Genomic DNA, 14,480 nt, shown 5'->3' with positions numbered 1-14,480 from the left:
GGAAAGAGCACAGGACTTAGAGTTGGGAGATGCCTCCATTCATTCATATCTTGTCACTTACTGCTGTGTGATCAGGGCCAAGTCACCCCTCTCAGAGCCTCTGGCTCACAAAAGATTGCTTGATAGTAGTTGCATCTACAGAAATTACTTTGTTCAACCATCCTCTGACTATTAATATCCAGGCAGACATAAAAAGTGGAGATGTTCATCAAAGATTTATGTCCTCAAAAAAGAATTTTTTTTTAAAGTATTTACATCCTCTGCAGAATTTAAGTGGACCAAAGATTCCCTAGAGATTAGGGGGTCTCCCACATGCTCCAGTTTGCAGGTGACTTTGTGCTAATTGCAAAAGTCTTAAAGTACTACAGATCCCCCTTTGTGATTCGTAACCACTCAGAAGAGATCAGCCCAGTAATAATCTACACACACACGAAGAATGCTTATTATCTTGACTGTGACTCCCATAGAGTAAAAGGAAGAGAGCAGACTGGATTGAATCTTGGTAGGATTGTCAGACATTCTGATCTACTGCCCGACACACACTTAGATTTTTATTGTCAGTGTATTTTCAGTGATACTGTTTGGCTATAGAGTTTGAAGTGCTGTCATTTCTCAAGAATCAGTGACCTAAAGAATAAGGGAGAGCCACATGGCAAGAGCAAGTAATCAAGAGTGATTGTGTGCTAGAAATGGTGTCCAAGATGCCATCCCAGGAATGTGTGATCTGAAAAGTAGGTGAGGCTGGTCATTGGAGAGCAAAGGATCACATCTTCACATCTCACATTCATAGAATGCTCAGAAACCTTGGGGAAGGTCTCTAGCAAACAGAAGGCATCGATGGATGCTTTCTCCACTGCACCACCTAACTCAGACTAATTCTACATTGTTCCACCTCACATACTCTACACTTCAACCTATTCGACCTCCTTGTTGTTCCCCATACACAGTGTTCTGGCTCCAGCTTCTCCTGCCTCCAGCTCCTCCTGCACAATCTCAGATGTTCTCACTCCTCACCTTTCTTGGATCCTCTGGCTGCTTTCACAGCTCAGCTCAGATGCCGCCTCCTTCAGGATGCCTTTCCTCTTTCTTCCAGTTCTTAGTGACCCCCCCCCCTTACTTTTTTTGCTTTTATCTTTGTATCCCCAGGGGCTGCATCCATGCCGAGAAGTAATTGTAAGGTATAATCTGCTCTTAAGAAGATGACAATCTAGCTAGGATGATAAATAAGACAAGAGCACATAGATATTTAAACAACAGTACAGAAATAAATAATGTTTTACTATTTAAAACTTCAATAGAGTACAACCCAACTACCCAGAATTCCCAGTGTACTAGTATTCTAGTATTTGACTTGTGGGGCAAGAGTTTTTTCTTACCTTGGGATATGGGAACTTGTTTTTAACATTTGATAACTATTTTAATATAGATTTCTTTTGTAATCCTATGGATTTTTTTGATGCACATTTTCAGACATTATTTGCTCCAAAAGCAGATTTAGAGGCTGCACCTTATCTACCATGTCAGTGTGAAAATGTCACAGGTCTTCATTGCTGCCATGAATACAGGCAGGTGAGGATTTCTAGTAGCACCAAGACCATGCATGGCCCCCTTGCCTAACCTTTTATCCCTGGTTCTAGGGGAGCGGAATGCTGACCCTAGCACATCTCAGGGCTGGAATCTTGAAGCATCCTACCTCCAAAGTCATCCTACCCTGTGCTGCCAGAACAAAACCGTAGCCCTTTACTTCCACAGGGTGACTGAGATCTCTATTTGGAAGCCTTCTTGTTCTAGAACCTGTGACTTTATGTATAGGTACTGTATATTCATCTTTGATTTACTGAACTGTCTGGAAAAAATAGCTACCATTTACATAGTATGTGCCAGATACTGTGCTAAGCACTTTAGAACTATCATTGCATTTGACCCTCACAGCAACCCCGGGAGGTAGGAGCTATTATTATCCCTATTATTATTTACAGTTGGGGAAACTAAGGCAGTTAGAGATTAAATGACTTGCCCAGGGTCACCCCAGCTAGTAAGTGTCTGGGGCTTGCTTTGAACTTCCTGACTCCAGGCCTAGCCTTCTGTCCACTGTACCACCTTGCTACCCCGCCAAAAAAACCAAAAACCAAAAAACCTAAGCAATAGAGCTTCAGCCTTTCATAACTATGGAGTGCCCTGACACCAGTAGCTTAGCCTGGACCTGAGCCTTAGGCACCAAAGATTTTGTCTAGGAATTGGGCCTCAGATAACAGCAGTTCTTCCATCTCCATTGAATTCTCCTCTCCCTATGAAGGGCGTGAAGGTGGTATCAATCATAAGCATTCCGTAGAGATGTTGTAGAGATTTCCACATATTACTTTGAAGGCTCCGGAGAAATCTTTGGTTTGGTGTTGCCCTGAATAATCCCGGATCTCCTCAGCCTTTGCATTCTAGCATTGACTGCACATTTGAACTTTTGTGTCTTAAAATAGATCTCCAGTGGCCTTTTTTTGAGTTACAAAGCAATACAGAGTGTTGACCCCATTTTGCCTATTCTGAGAAGATCCCCATAGAACTAAACCTGGTGTCATTTCACACCTTCTATTGAAGACTAGTAGACCATGTCATGGAGACTTTTCTATTTGCTTTTTACATGAATGAGGTATTTAGCTGCTGTGAGGCTGTTGAGATGATTTCAGTGTCTTGCAAGTATCCTCATTCCTTAGGCACTTGGTCAACCACTTGAATTCGTTGAGTGTTGCTTTGAAATACTTTGATTTTATTGCTACTGAGAGTTTGGAGCACATCAGACAGTGAACAGTCTAAGACCACACCTTTCAGCAATAATCCAGCTGTCCTTCAGATCCCATTGTTGAAAATGCTGTCTGTAATTGGAGAAAGGCCACTTTTGGATCTTGACTTCATCCATGTGTCTTTGTGTAGTTTGTTAGGTGGGAGGCATTTTCTACTCGTGCCAGGCTAGTTCTTGGCACACTTCCTAAGCAATACTAGACCCTTTCTTTTGTATCCTAGCCTTCTGTGGGTTGATCCTTTCTTTTCCTCTTCTAGCAGACACTCATGAGGAGCATAGGTAGCCCAGAAAGTGTACTGGTGGCAGAGAGAAGCCAGCCTAGAATATTAAATTTGGTATAGATATTTCACAAGATTTTACCATATATAATGGATGATCCACATATGAATAATCAGTAGTCAACCATGTTTTAATTTTCTTCAGTTCCATTTTTGTCTAATTCAGGAGTATGTATAGAGTCAGATGTTAACAATTAGAGGAAAAGCTTTATAACCCTCCCTCATTTTGGGGACTGGGAGGAAGGGAGGGTTAGAAATCTATGAAGAAAGAGCTTAATGTTTTAAATACCTAGTAAATTTGAGCAAGCTGGCAAAACCAGGTGGTTATTTAGTTATCTTCAGTTAAGGTGTTGTGATGAAAACAAAATGGTCCCTCAAGGCCTTGAGAATTGGACTGGAAAACGTATTTATTGTTTTTCAGAATAATGTGATTTCTAACTAGTTGGATTAATTGGTTCATTATAAAGTTCTTTGAAGATAAAATGAGCTACATAACTGCTTGGAATTATCTCATCGCAGTAGAATACTATCAGGAGATACAGGGTAGGATTCCTACCTGATATATCAGTTGTATTATAATGGGCTTTTGGGGGTATGAAATAAATGTAGTAGAGGAATTGATAAGGCCTAGAATATAACTGTATCCACATAACCAAGAAACTGTCTTATGGTGGGTTTATCCTGTCTATCATACTAAAATGAACATGTTTTGTGGGGAGAAACTAAGGTATTTTGAGGAACATTCGGGCCCTAGTCCTTGGAGGAGGATTTTCTAAGAATCTAAGAAGTTGTTTGGGTTTTGCTGAAGAAACAGTCCTTGAAAAGAAGTTTTTTGTGTATGCTTGGAATGGCAGTGGATTAAACCTAATGGGAAGAAACTGATGTAGTAGCTGGGTGGTCTCTCGACTGTGTGTTTTTGTTGAGTTGTAATGAGCCCAGATGAGATTCAAAGCCAGCTTCTCCTAACAGAGACCATGGGCAGTGCCTCATTTGGAAAAGAGAATGGGCATGTAGACACCTAGGCCTTTAAAATAGTGATAACAATTGAATAGTCCAATCTAGGCGATTGAGATGGTGAAGGGATTGGCTGAGCTGCTTGATTTCACAGACAGTAGTGATAAGATTGTCTCGAATAAAGAAGATCTGGGTTGTTGTCCCAGTTCCAACTCTGGCCAGCCCTGGTGTAGGATGGGTAAGTCTCTGAGCTATAGCCTTCTTATCTGAAACACGAGGTTAATGTTCATGCTACACACCTCAGAGGCTATTCTAAGGAAAATACTTTGTAAACCATGAAATGTTATATAAACTTGAGCAGTTTATTGCGGGTTTGTTAGAAACTGCTTTCAGGAATATAAGCCTCACTGCAAGCTCCATCAAAGTATTGACACTTTTTTCATTTGTAGAACTAAACTTGTCGTATACTACTATCCCAGTATTATACTACTATAGCAGTACTATATTAGTAGTCTAGAAATTATTGGAAAGCCAATTAAAGCTATTTATTCACTCCATATTAAGCACCTGAGTAATTACTAATCTAGGTAACTAAGTGGTCCATGTCAGTTTTAGTAACTTAGGCGAATTCTGTCCCTTCTAACAACACTGAAATACCTTTCAAAATTGGACATAAGATGTCTGAAGTTAAGAAAAATCTGAATATCAAATTTGACTCTGGCTATGTAGAGTTAAGTTGCAGATAGAAATTATTTAATGATTTCCTAGAGATTAGCCCTAAAGTTCAATAACCCTAGGGATTGCCAAATTAAGTTGGATGGTGTTATGGCTGGTTACTCAAGAACCAGAGCTCCTAATCTGAACTTTGTTGCTTTCGTCTTCAGTGATTTGGGATTTTGTTTTTCTGCTGTGTAAAAATAATCTGTGCCCTGGCTTGCTTCACAAAACAGATTAGCAAATAAAAATGAGATTATAGGCATAAAGTTCAAACCGTTGAATTGTCAAAGCAGTTTTCTTCCTGAGACTTGTATATTAATTTGTGTAGATGGCAGTAATTTGAGTTCTTCCATAAACTCCGTTATGCTTTCCTCTGGCATAAGCTTTCCTTGTTTCCATATGCTGCGCAGACAACATTTATCACCATGCTTCCTGCTTCTTCCTCCTCCTTTTAGGTGGTCCGCACTGAGAAGAACAGCTTGAACAATCGCTTCTTACCTTGGAATGAAATTGAGACTGAGGCCATCCTGTCCATTGATGATGATGCTCACCTCCGCCACGATGAGATCATGTTTGGCTTTCGGTGAGGGGCTGGTTGGCTTTTGAGCAGCAAGGAGCATAGGACAAAATTCCAGGTCCTTCTCTGAGAGATTTGGGGCATACCACAGTCTGGAACAGATGTTCTAAGTTAGAAGGAGTTCCCAGAGCCTAGACACTCAACTCAAAAGCACATCCCCACTTACAGACAGACCTCAGGAAGTCAGCTTTTCCTTGTGCAGAAGCTTCTTCCCAGGCAGGACCTACATGATCTTCCTAGCAAATAGGCTTCCTACTTTCCAACCCTTTGGGGGTTTATATCAGTTATTCATTTGCTCATATAACAAACATTTCTTTAGCCTTTTCAGTAAGGCTCTGGAGAAATAAAGAGTTAGAATACAATGTTGGCCACAGTACATATCTTTACAGGGAAAGGTAGCCCAGGAACTCCATTGATAAATCCAGGCTCTGTCAAGTTAGAGATTGGCCCTTCTACTTTTCCCTTAGCTGCCTCTTGGTATCTCACTGAAGCAGGTGTTCATTCTTTCACCAGCCATTTGATAAATCCTCCCATACTATGAAATGTCCACCCTGTACCAAGGGCAGTGGCTTTTTGGGTTTATGCCGTGTGGGTGTGAGATTTAAAATTGGATATTAGATCATAAATCTCCCCTACTTAACTTTTCCCTTAATTTATCTCCCAGACTAGTAAATGGAAGAAGCTTCTGGTTTTCTAGATAAAGCCTTTATTGTATGATAGTCACAAGGTGATGTTGATTAGAAGGATAGGAAAATAGAAATACAATACAAATCGTCTTAAATCTAGGCTTAGTCTATATTCCTTATAAAAACTCACCAAACCGAAAAGGCCACCTTTGGAGAGAGGGAGACCGTCTGTGCCGCGCCGCCAGGAGTCCCGCCAAGCAGGCAAAAGGGCCTACTCCCGTTCTCTCCACCCCGGAAGTCAAGAGCCCGGCAGGCAGTCTGACATGCGCAGCAGGCGGACTGTTCATCTCCTCCCCAAAAGGGTTTTAACCGACTGTTAAAAACTTTCATATTTTACCACATTTCCCCCCTTTGCTTCCTCAAGAAACGGAATGTTTCCTTGATGGAACAGTAAAAAGAATATAATAACTTTTGCTGACTAATAATATGCGAACAACAATACAGAAAAGGAAGAGAGGAAAGTCGTTCTTTCTCTTGCTTGAGACAAATCTCCCTATGAAATCAAGCAATTCAATATAAGTCATAAATGTGCAGTTATGCAGGCGGACTGTTCATCTCCTCCCCAAAAGGGTGGTCCTTGAAAAACTGGCGTCTTTCAGTTATCCTAACCGACTGTTAAAAACTTTCATATTTTACCACATGGGTAAATCCAGCAGGTTGTTTTTTCAGTATTGTAGTCCCTGTCTTTGGTATCTTTGAATGATGGCATCATGATGCAGTATAACCTTGGAAGACAGCAAAACCAAATCCTGGGGAAAGAGGAGCATGGTGTCATAGAGAATTTCTAGCCTTCCTGCAGCCAAAAGAATAAACAATTTAGGCAATCTTTAAAAAGATTGATAGTGGTTTTTAATTTAAAAAAAAATTTTTGGGGGGGGGGGGGTGAGGCAATTGGGGTTAAGTGACTTTCCCAGGGTCACACAGCTAGTAAGTGTTAAGTGTCTAAGGCCGGTTTTGAACTCAGGTCCTCCTGACTTCAGGGCTTGTGCTCTATCCACTGCGCCACCTAGCTGCCCCTGGTACTGCTTTTTTTTTTTTTTTAGTGAGGCAATTTGGGGTTAAGTGACTTGCTCAGGGTCACACAGCTAGTAAGTGTTAAGTGTCTGAGGCCGGATTTGAACTCAGGTACTCCTGACTCCAGGGCTGGTGCTCTATCCACTGCGCCACCTAGCTGCCCCGGTACTGCTTTTTAAAAAAAGTCTTCTGGCATGACATTGGAGACAAAGATTCCATGTATGACCTTTGACCTTGTGGTCAATTGTAGAAATTGAGGTATTGAGGAACAGAGCCCCAGGTTGTAAGGTGCTGATGAGATACCACATGATAATGTCTGTCTACAGTTACAGCTCACCATCAAGCTCCCTCATGGGGTTGAACTTGTTTGTGACTGTATTAACTTTTTTCTGACCTTTGCCACCCTTTCTCTTTAAAATTCCAATTGGCTTTCCACTTCAAACTATGTTCTGTTCTGAAAAAGCTGTCTCCTGTAATGCTCCACCCAAAGCAACCAACAGAAGAGAGGAGCAGTCGGCACATTTTAACTATATGACTGGCATGCACCAACAGCTCTCTCCCTGGCAAAGAGAATCATTTGGGCCGCCCTTGGACTCGGCCTCTTAACAATTCAACTTGTGTAGCCAAACCCACAAAAATTACTTATTGTAAAAGATGCAAATATGGAAGTCTTTGGATAAGGTGAATTTGAGGGAAAATGTAAGGTAGGTCTCAGGAGTTCTTTTCCTGGTTCCAGTTCTATTGACATCTTATTGGCCTGAACTTTGGAAGGTCTAACTCAGACTGTTCTCTCCCATTCCACCACCTATGACTCAAACTGATGCACCTCCCTGGCTCATCTATCATTTGTTCTCTCCAAAAGCAGGCAGTGAATATACTCTAGGGATCCTCCCCCTAAGGATTTAGTTATAGGTTTCTTATTTTTGTATTTTAAAAGGGTAAAAAAGCCTCATTGTATGTATTGTTATTATTTGGGGGGGGGCAGGGCAATGAGGGTTAAGTGACTTGCCCAGGGTCACACAGCTAGTTAAGTGTCAAGTGTCTGAGGCCGGATTTGAACTCAGGTACTCCTGAATCCAGGGCCAGTGCTTTATCTACTGCACCACCTAGCTGCCCCGTATGTATTTTATTTTCAGTTATACTACTAGTTGTTTTCCCTGCTCAAATCTGCTGGAATCCAACCTAGTTAATATGGAGTGTGCCTCTTTAATCAAGTTATTGTTGAAATCTTTACTGTCAACCTTTTTTTTTTTTTTTAAAACATTAGGGCCTGTATATAATTTGTGTGGCCCTGAATTTAACTGGTCAAATCTTGAACAGAAGAATGAACTTTATGGTTTTGGTCAGCAAGGCAAGTCTGATCCACTTAATTATTTTTTGTTTTGTTTTGTTTTTTTAAGTGAGGCAATTGGGGTTAAGTGACTTGCCCCGGGTCACACAGCTAGTAAGTGTTAAGTGTCTGAGGCCAGATTTGAACTCAGGTGCTCCTGACTCCAGGGCCGGTGCTCTATCCACTGCGCCACCCTTCTTAGGAAACTATACAGAATTTCACTGTCATAGAATTGATAGGGGAAAACAAACATCCTTTGGTCTACCTTGCCTCAAAGTACAGTATTTTAGTACAATATTGTAAAACCTCCCTAAAGATGGTAACAGAGGGATAATTCTCTGATTTATCATTTGTATAGTAATGACTCTTTTCCTAATTAATTATCATATAGGCTTATAGTTTCTTACTGAGCTGAGGGCAAAAAACTGACTCTTTCCATAGCGCTGTCACTACCTGATGTAGGAAACCTTCCTACATGACTTTGAACCCAGGCAAATATTCTGCTGTGTCTTTACACAGTTCTTTGCCCTGATGCCACAACAGATAGATTCTTGAGAAGTGGAAGTCATGCTCCTTCTACTCACATTCCCAAAAGTAGGTCTGTCTAGCCTCTGAATTTTTTTCCCTTGTATTTAATGAACATCCTCAGTGAATATGTTTATGAATACTCATAGCTCTACGGGAGGAAAGAACCTCAGAGGTCAGTCCAATCATCTCATTTCATAAATGAGGAAACTGAGGCCTAGGGTCACATATGAAGTGTCAAAAATGCATTTGAACACCAGCTCTCTTGACTTTAGAGCCAGTGCTCTTTCTACTGTATTCTGTAGCCTCTCTAATGCCGTTAGATTTAATTTTGTTCCCCAGAGATCACATTGTGAATTTGAGCCAGATGTCACAGGAGAGGATAAATGCAGCAAACTAAGAGAGAAGGTGGGATTTCGTGCAAGGCTTAGAACATAGATTGGGTGAAATATCTAGTGTGCCCATCAGACAAGCAGTAAGGTTAAAATATTTCATGAGACCTCTAAGGCGTTGAACTTTAACCTGTACGCACCTTTTTATAGGGTATGGAGAGAAGCTCGAGATCGTATTGTGGGTTTCCCTGGGCGATACCATGCTTGGGACATCCCTCATCAATCCTGGCTCTATAACTCCAACTACTCCTGTGAGCTATCCATGGTGCTGACAGGTGCTGCCTTCTTTCACAAGGTAAGGAAAAGTGTATTGATGAGGGGGGAACCAACTGTGAGCAGTCTGTGCAGGGTTGAACAGTTTTCCCGTCTCAGAATGAACTTTACCTGTTTTAATCGAAGAGATCAAATATAAAAGTTCTATCCAGAAATCAAAATAATTGATAGCAGAAAGCAGGAATTACATTATAAAGTGATAGTTGTCTATATAATATGATTTTAAGCAGCCCTGGAAGGGGCCTGGCAGGGTCCCTGATCAAAAGGTTCTTTCTTAATGAATGATATAGTTATTTCATCCTAGAAATCAGTTCCTTTGGATCTTGAAGATTTCTTTTCCCCCTGTTAAAATGAAAACACACATGGGAGGTTTAACACTAGAAGCCATTATCTAATGATATCTTAGCATAGGATTAATTGATATCTTGCTGAGCTCTAGCAATGCCCAGGAGGGCAGAGACACTGAAAAAAGAAAAGGGAAGGTGCTAAAAGACCAGCTGTTTTGTCTGACTGAGAAGTGAAATTAAATTTGTTGCTTAAACTTTACAAAGCAAAGCAATAGAGAAATTCCCAAATTGTTTTTTGAAACAGATTGAAAATGCAAGCTGAAGAGAAAGTTGATTTAGACCTAATTCTAAATCTTATCATTGGGGCTAAAAGTAGCTAAATTGTTAGGATCCAAGTAGCACATACCCAGGAGTTTAAACTATCTCTTTATTCTACAGATGATCACTAGTGAAATCCCATATCAGGAAGGGTTCCAGAGGAGTCCCTGAGAACCTTAGACCCAGTGGGGTTTACTTCTTTATAAGGCAAGCTAGTGAAATCTATAATAAAATAGGATAGGATCATTGAACATAAGGCCATATCTTAGGAGAAATCATGTCTAAAATTAAAGTCTTTTTTGCTTGTCTTTGTGACATACAGAAATTCATGATCAAGGAGGAGCCAGCAAATACAATTTAATTAGATTTTTAAAAACCTTTGATGCCACTGTTGGTAGAGTTGTGAAAAGATCCAACCATTCTGGAGATCAATTTAGAACTATGCCCAAAGGGCTACAGAACTGTGCATACCCTTTGATCCAGCAATACCACTGCTAGGTTTATATCCCAAAGACATCCCCCAAAAGAGAAAAAGATCTCTCTTTTTTTTTTTTTTTTTGGTGAGACAATTGGGGTTAAGTGACTTGCCCAAGGTGACACAGCTAGTAAGTGTCAAGTGTCTGAGTCCGGATTTGAACTCAGATCCTCCTGAATCCAGGGCCAATGCTCTATCCATTCCGCCACCTAGCTGCCCCAAAAAAGATCTATTCGTACAAAAATATTTATAGCAGCTCTTTTTGTGGTAGCTAAGAATTGGAAATCAAAGGAATGCTCATCAATTGGGGAATGGCTAAACAAACTGTGGTATATGATGGTGAAGGAATTGCTATAAGAAATGACAAGCAGGATGACTTCAGAAAGGCTTGGAAAGACATGTATGAAGTAATGTATTATGAAGTGAGCAGAACCAAGAGAACATTGTGCACAGAGACAGCAATATTGTTTGATGAAGAACTGTGAATGACTTGACTATTCACAACAATACAATGATCCAAGACAATCCCAAAGGACTATTGATGAAACATATTATCTACCTCCAAAGGAAGAACTGATATTGATGGAACAGACTGAAGCATGCTATTTTTCAATTTCTTTCATTTTTTTCCCTTTTAATCAAGTTTCCTTGTACAAAATGACAAATATGGTAATGTTTTGCATAATCTTACATGTATAACCCATATCTGATTATTTGCTGCCTCAGGGAGAAGGGAGTTGAAGGGGGGAAAGAGGGGTAAAAATTGGAACCCAAAACTATAAATAAAAATATTTATTATTAAAAAAAACTTTGACAAAGTTCCATACCAAAAGTTATTTTTAAAATGATAGCATGGAATTACTTTGTCAGAATATTGACTTATAGGTAGAAAGCAAAGGGTAGGGATAAATAGGCACTTATAGAGATGGAGAAATGTCTAGTAGGCACTGTAATTGAAATCCACCTAAAATTTTTTTATTGATGTATTTTATTTTTACCTTGCTTTTATCTCCAAATATATTTCTCCCCTCCCTAGAGAGCCATCTTTTATAACAAAGAATAAAAAGGAAAGTAAAAAAGAAAAAAAATAATTGTGTAAAACTAAAGCAAATTAACCAGGTTTCAATAATGTATATACATTGCTACCCACACCTATAGTCCCCGAATTTAAAAAAAAAAAAGGAGGGGGGGTTATTTTCTTCTAGGCCAGCTTTGAGCATTATAATCACACAGTGCTCATTTTTTTCTAAAATGATTGTATTATTTCCTTTTTTAATATCACACTATTTCCAAATATATCTTTCCTCCTCTCTCTTCCCCGAGGCTTTTTTATTACAAAGAGAATAAAAATAGAGAAAAGACAAGCAGATCAGCAAAACTATAACCAACATATCTATGAAGCTCTATAATATACAGTATTCCATGCCCATGATAATTTGGACATCTGAAAAGAAGGGTTATATGTTCTTAGATCCTCTTCAGAGCCAAACTTGGTCATTAATAATTAACACAGTATTTAGTTTTTGTTTTTTTGTGGCTGTTGTTCTTGCCATATACATTGTTGGCATTGTGTGTATATTGTTTTCTTGGTTCTGCTTACTTTGCCATTGTCAACAGGCAATCACAACATCATGAGATTTATGTGAAAACCAGGTTTATTATAAGAGAAATAAACATGCATGGGAACTCAGTGGGCTCAAAGTTTTTACAGAAGTTTACACTTTTATAATAGCAGGACAAAGGGAGGAGAGGATACCAAGAAGGGGCATAACATGGGAGGGGGAACAGTGCATCAGAGGCATAGAACACCAAAGCCATTCCCCACAGGGAGGAGCAGGGTGATGGCAAAAGCCTCATTCTTTTCCCTTGGGAACTGCTAGACTATGAAGATAGGAGGGTCCCCTTATCTACAGAAGAGCCCAGCTGCACAAGCAGTATCCCAGCCTGGCACAGACGGCTGGCATGTGGTTTGCCTCCCAAGGACACACAGGGAGGCCAGCTTAGGGTACAACAACAAATTATGTCAGTTCAGGGGGAGCTTTGTCCTTAACACATTCAGGGCATCCCGCATGCTCAGTCCAGTGTTTCTGAAAAATATGGCAACTCAAAAAGACAAGTTCAGGGGATCTCTTTAATACCATTCATCAGTTCACATAAGTCTTTCCATGCTTCTCTGTATATTTCGTGTAAAAATGTTTCCTTTTAAAAAGATTGTATATGGGGCGGCTAGGTGGTGCAGTGGATAAAGCATCGGCCCTGGATTCAGGAGTACCTGAGTTCAAGTCCGGCCTCAGACACTTAACACTTACTAGCTGTGTGACCCTGGGCAAGTCACTTAACCCCAATTGCCTCACTAAAAAAAAAAAAAAAAAAAAAAAAAAGATTGTATTTTCCATTCCAAATTCTCCTTCTCTTTACCCCTTCCCTCATCCATTGAGAAATAGGATAGCCATATATGTATGAAGTCATGTAAAGTATATTTCCACATTAGCCATATTGTGGTGGGGAAAGCAAGAAAAATAAAGTAAGTGAAAAAAATGCTTCAATCTGGATTCAGAATCTATTCTTTCTGTTGGTGGGTAGCATATTTCATCATGCATCCTTTGGAATTGTTGTGGATTATTGCATAGATCAGGGCTTCTTTTTTTCTTTTTCTTTTTTTCTTTATCACTTTATTTCTTTCATTTTTTCTTTTATTCAAGTTTTCTTGTACAAAATGACTAATATGGTAATGTTTTACATAGGTGCACATGTATAACTCATATCTGATTGCTTACTGCCTCAGGAAGGGGGGAGGGGAGGAAGGGATAAAATTTGGAACTCAAAACTATGATCAGTGCTTATTAAACTTTTTCCACTCACAACCACTTTTTGCCCAAGAAATTTTTATGCAACCCCAGATATATAGATATATAAAATAGGTAAGCATAACTTTTTACTGTTGCCAAATTTTTCATGACCCCCCCACATTCAGTTATGTGACCCCATATGGGGTTGCGACCCACATTTTAAGAAGCTTTGATATAGATCAGAGTAGCTAAGTCTTTCACATTTGATTTATCATTACACCATTGCTGTGACTTTTTACAGTGTTCTCCAAGATCTGCTCATTTCACTTTGCATTAGCTCATATGAGTATTCCTAGATTTTTTTAAACCATACCCTTTGTCATTTCTTCTAGCACAATATTATTTTATCATGTCTATATGCCACAGTTTGTTTAGCCATTTTCCAAGTAATAGGCATCCACTTAGTTTCCAGAAAGAGCTGCTATAAATATTGTTTTTACATATAGGTCTTTTTCCTTTTTCTTTGATCTCTTTTTTTTTGGTGAGGCAATTGGGGTTAAGTGACTTGCCCAGGGTCACACAGCTAGTGTTAAGTGTCTGAGGTCGGATTTGAACTCAGGTCCTCCTGACTCCAGGGCCGATGCTCTATCCACTGCGCCACCTAGCTGCCCCTTTCTTTGATCTCTTTGAGGTACAAACCTAATAACGATATTGCTGGTTTAAAGGACATGCCCAGTTTTATAGCCCTCTGAGCATAATTCCAAGTTGTTCTACAGAAGGGTAGGACCAGTTCATAGCTCCACCAACATTGCATTAGTGTACCTATTTTCCCACATCCCTTCCAGCATTTATTATTTTCTTTTTCTGTCATGTTAGCCAATTTGATATGTGCAAGGTGGTACCCCAGAGTTCTTTTAATTTGCATTCTCTATTAGCTTTGATTTCTTTCTGTGAAAACTGCCTGGTAATATCCTTTGACCCTCTATCAATTGGGAATGGCTCTTTTTGCAAATTTGGCTCCATTCCCTATATCTTTAAAAAATGGGACCTGTATGAGAGAAACTTGCAGTA

The 14,480-nt window shown here is 39.7% G+C and overlaps 1 protein-coding gene across 4 annotated transcripts in view; it reads left to right on the top strand.

The window, feature by feature from the left end:
- Positions 1-14,480, top strand: part of EXTL3 (exostosin like glycosyltransferase 3) — a 103,928-nt gene that overhangs the window by 73,615 nt on the left and 15,833 nt on the right. For all 4 annotated transcript variants that reach the window (XM_043982990.1, XM_043982989.1, XM_043982992.1 and 1 more), the window contains 2 exons: positions 5,199-5,326; positions 9,418-9,562. In XM_043982990.1, the coding sequence (XP_043838925.1) occupies positions 5,199-5,326; positions 9,418-9,562 (273 nt within the window). The remainder of the gene's footprint in view (positions 1-5,198; positions 5,327-9,417; positions 9,563-14,480) is intronic.

This window comes from Dromiciops gliroides, chromosome 2 (assembly GCF_019393635.1).
Source record: "Dromiciops gliroides isolate mDroGli1 chromosome 2, mDroGli1.pri, whole genome shotgun sequence".
Lineage (NCBI taxonomy): Eukaryota > Metazoa > Chordata > Mammalia > Microbiotheria > Microbiotheriidae > Dromiciops > Dromiciops gliroides.
This window is presented reverse-complemented; position numbering and strand designations above follow the sequence as displayed.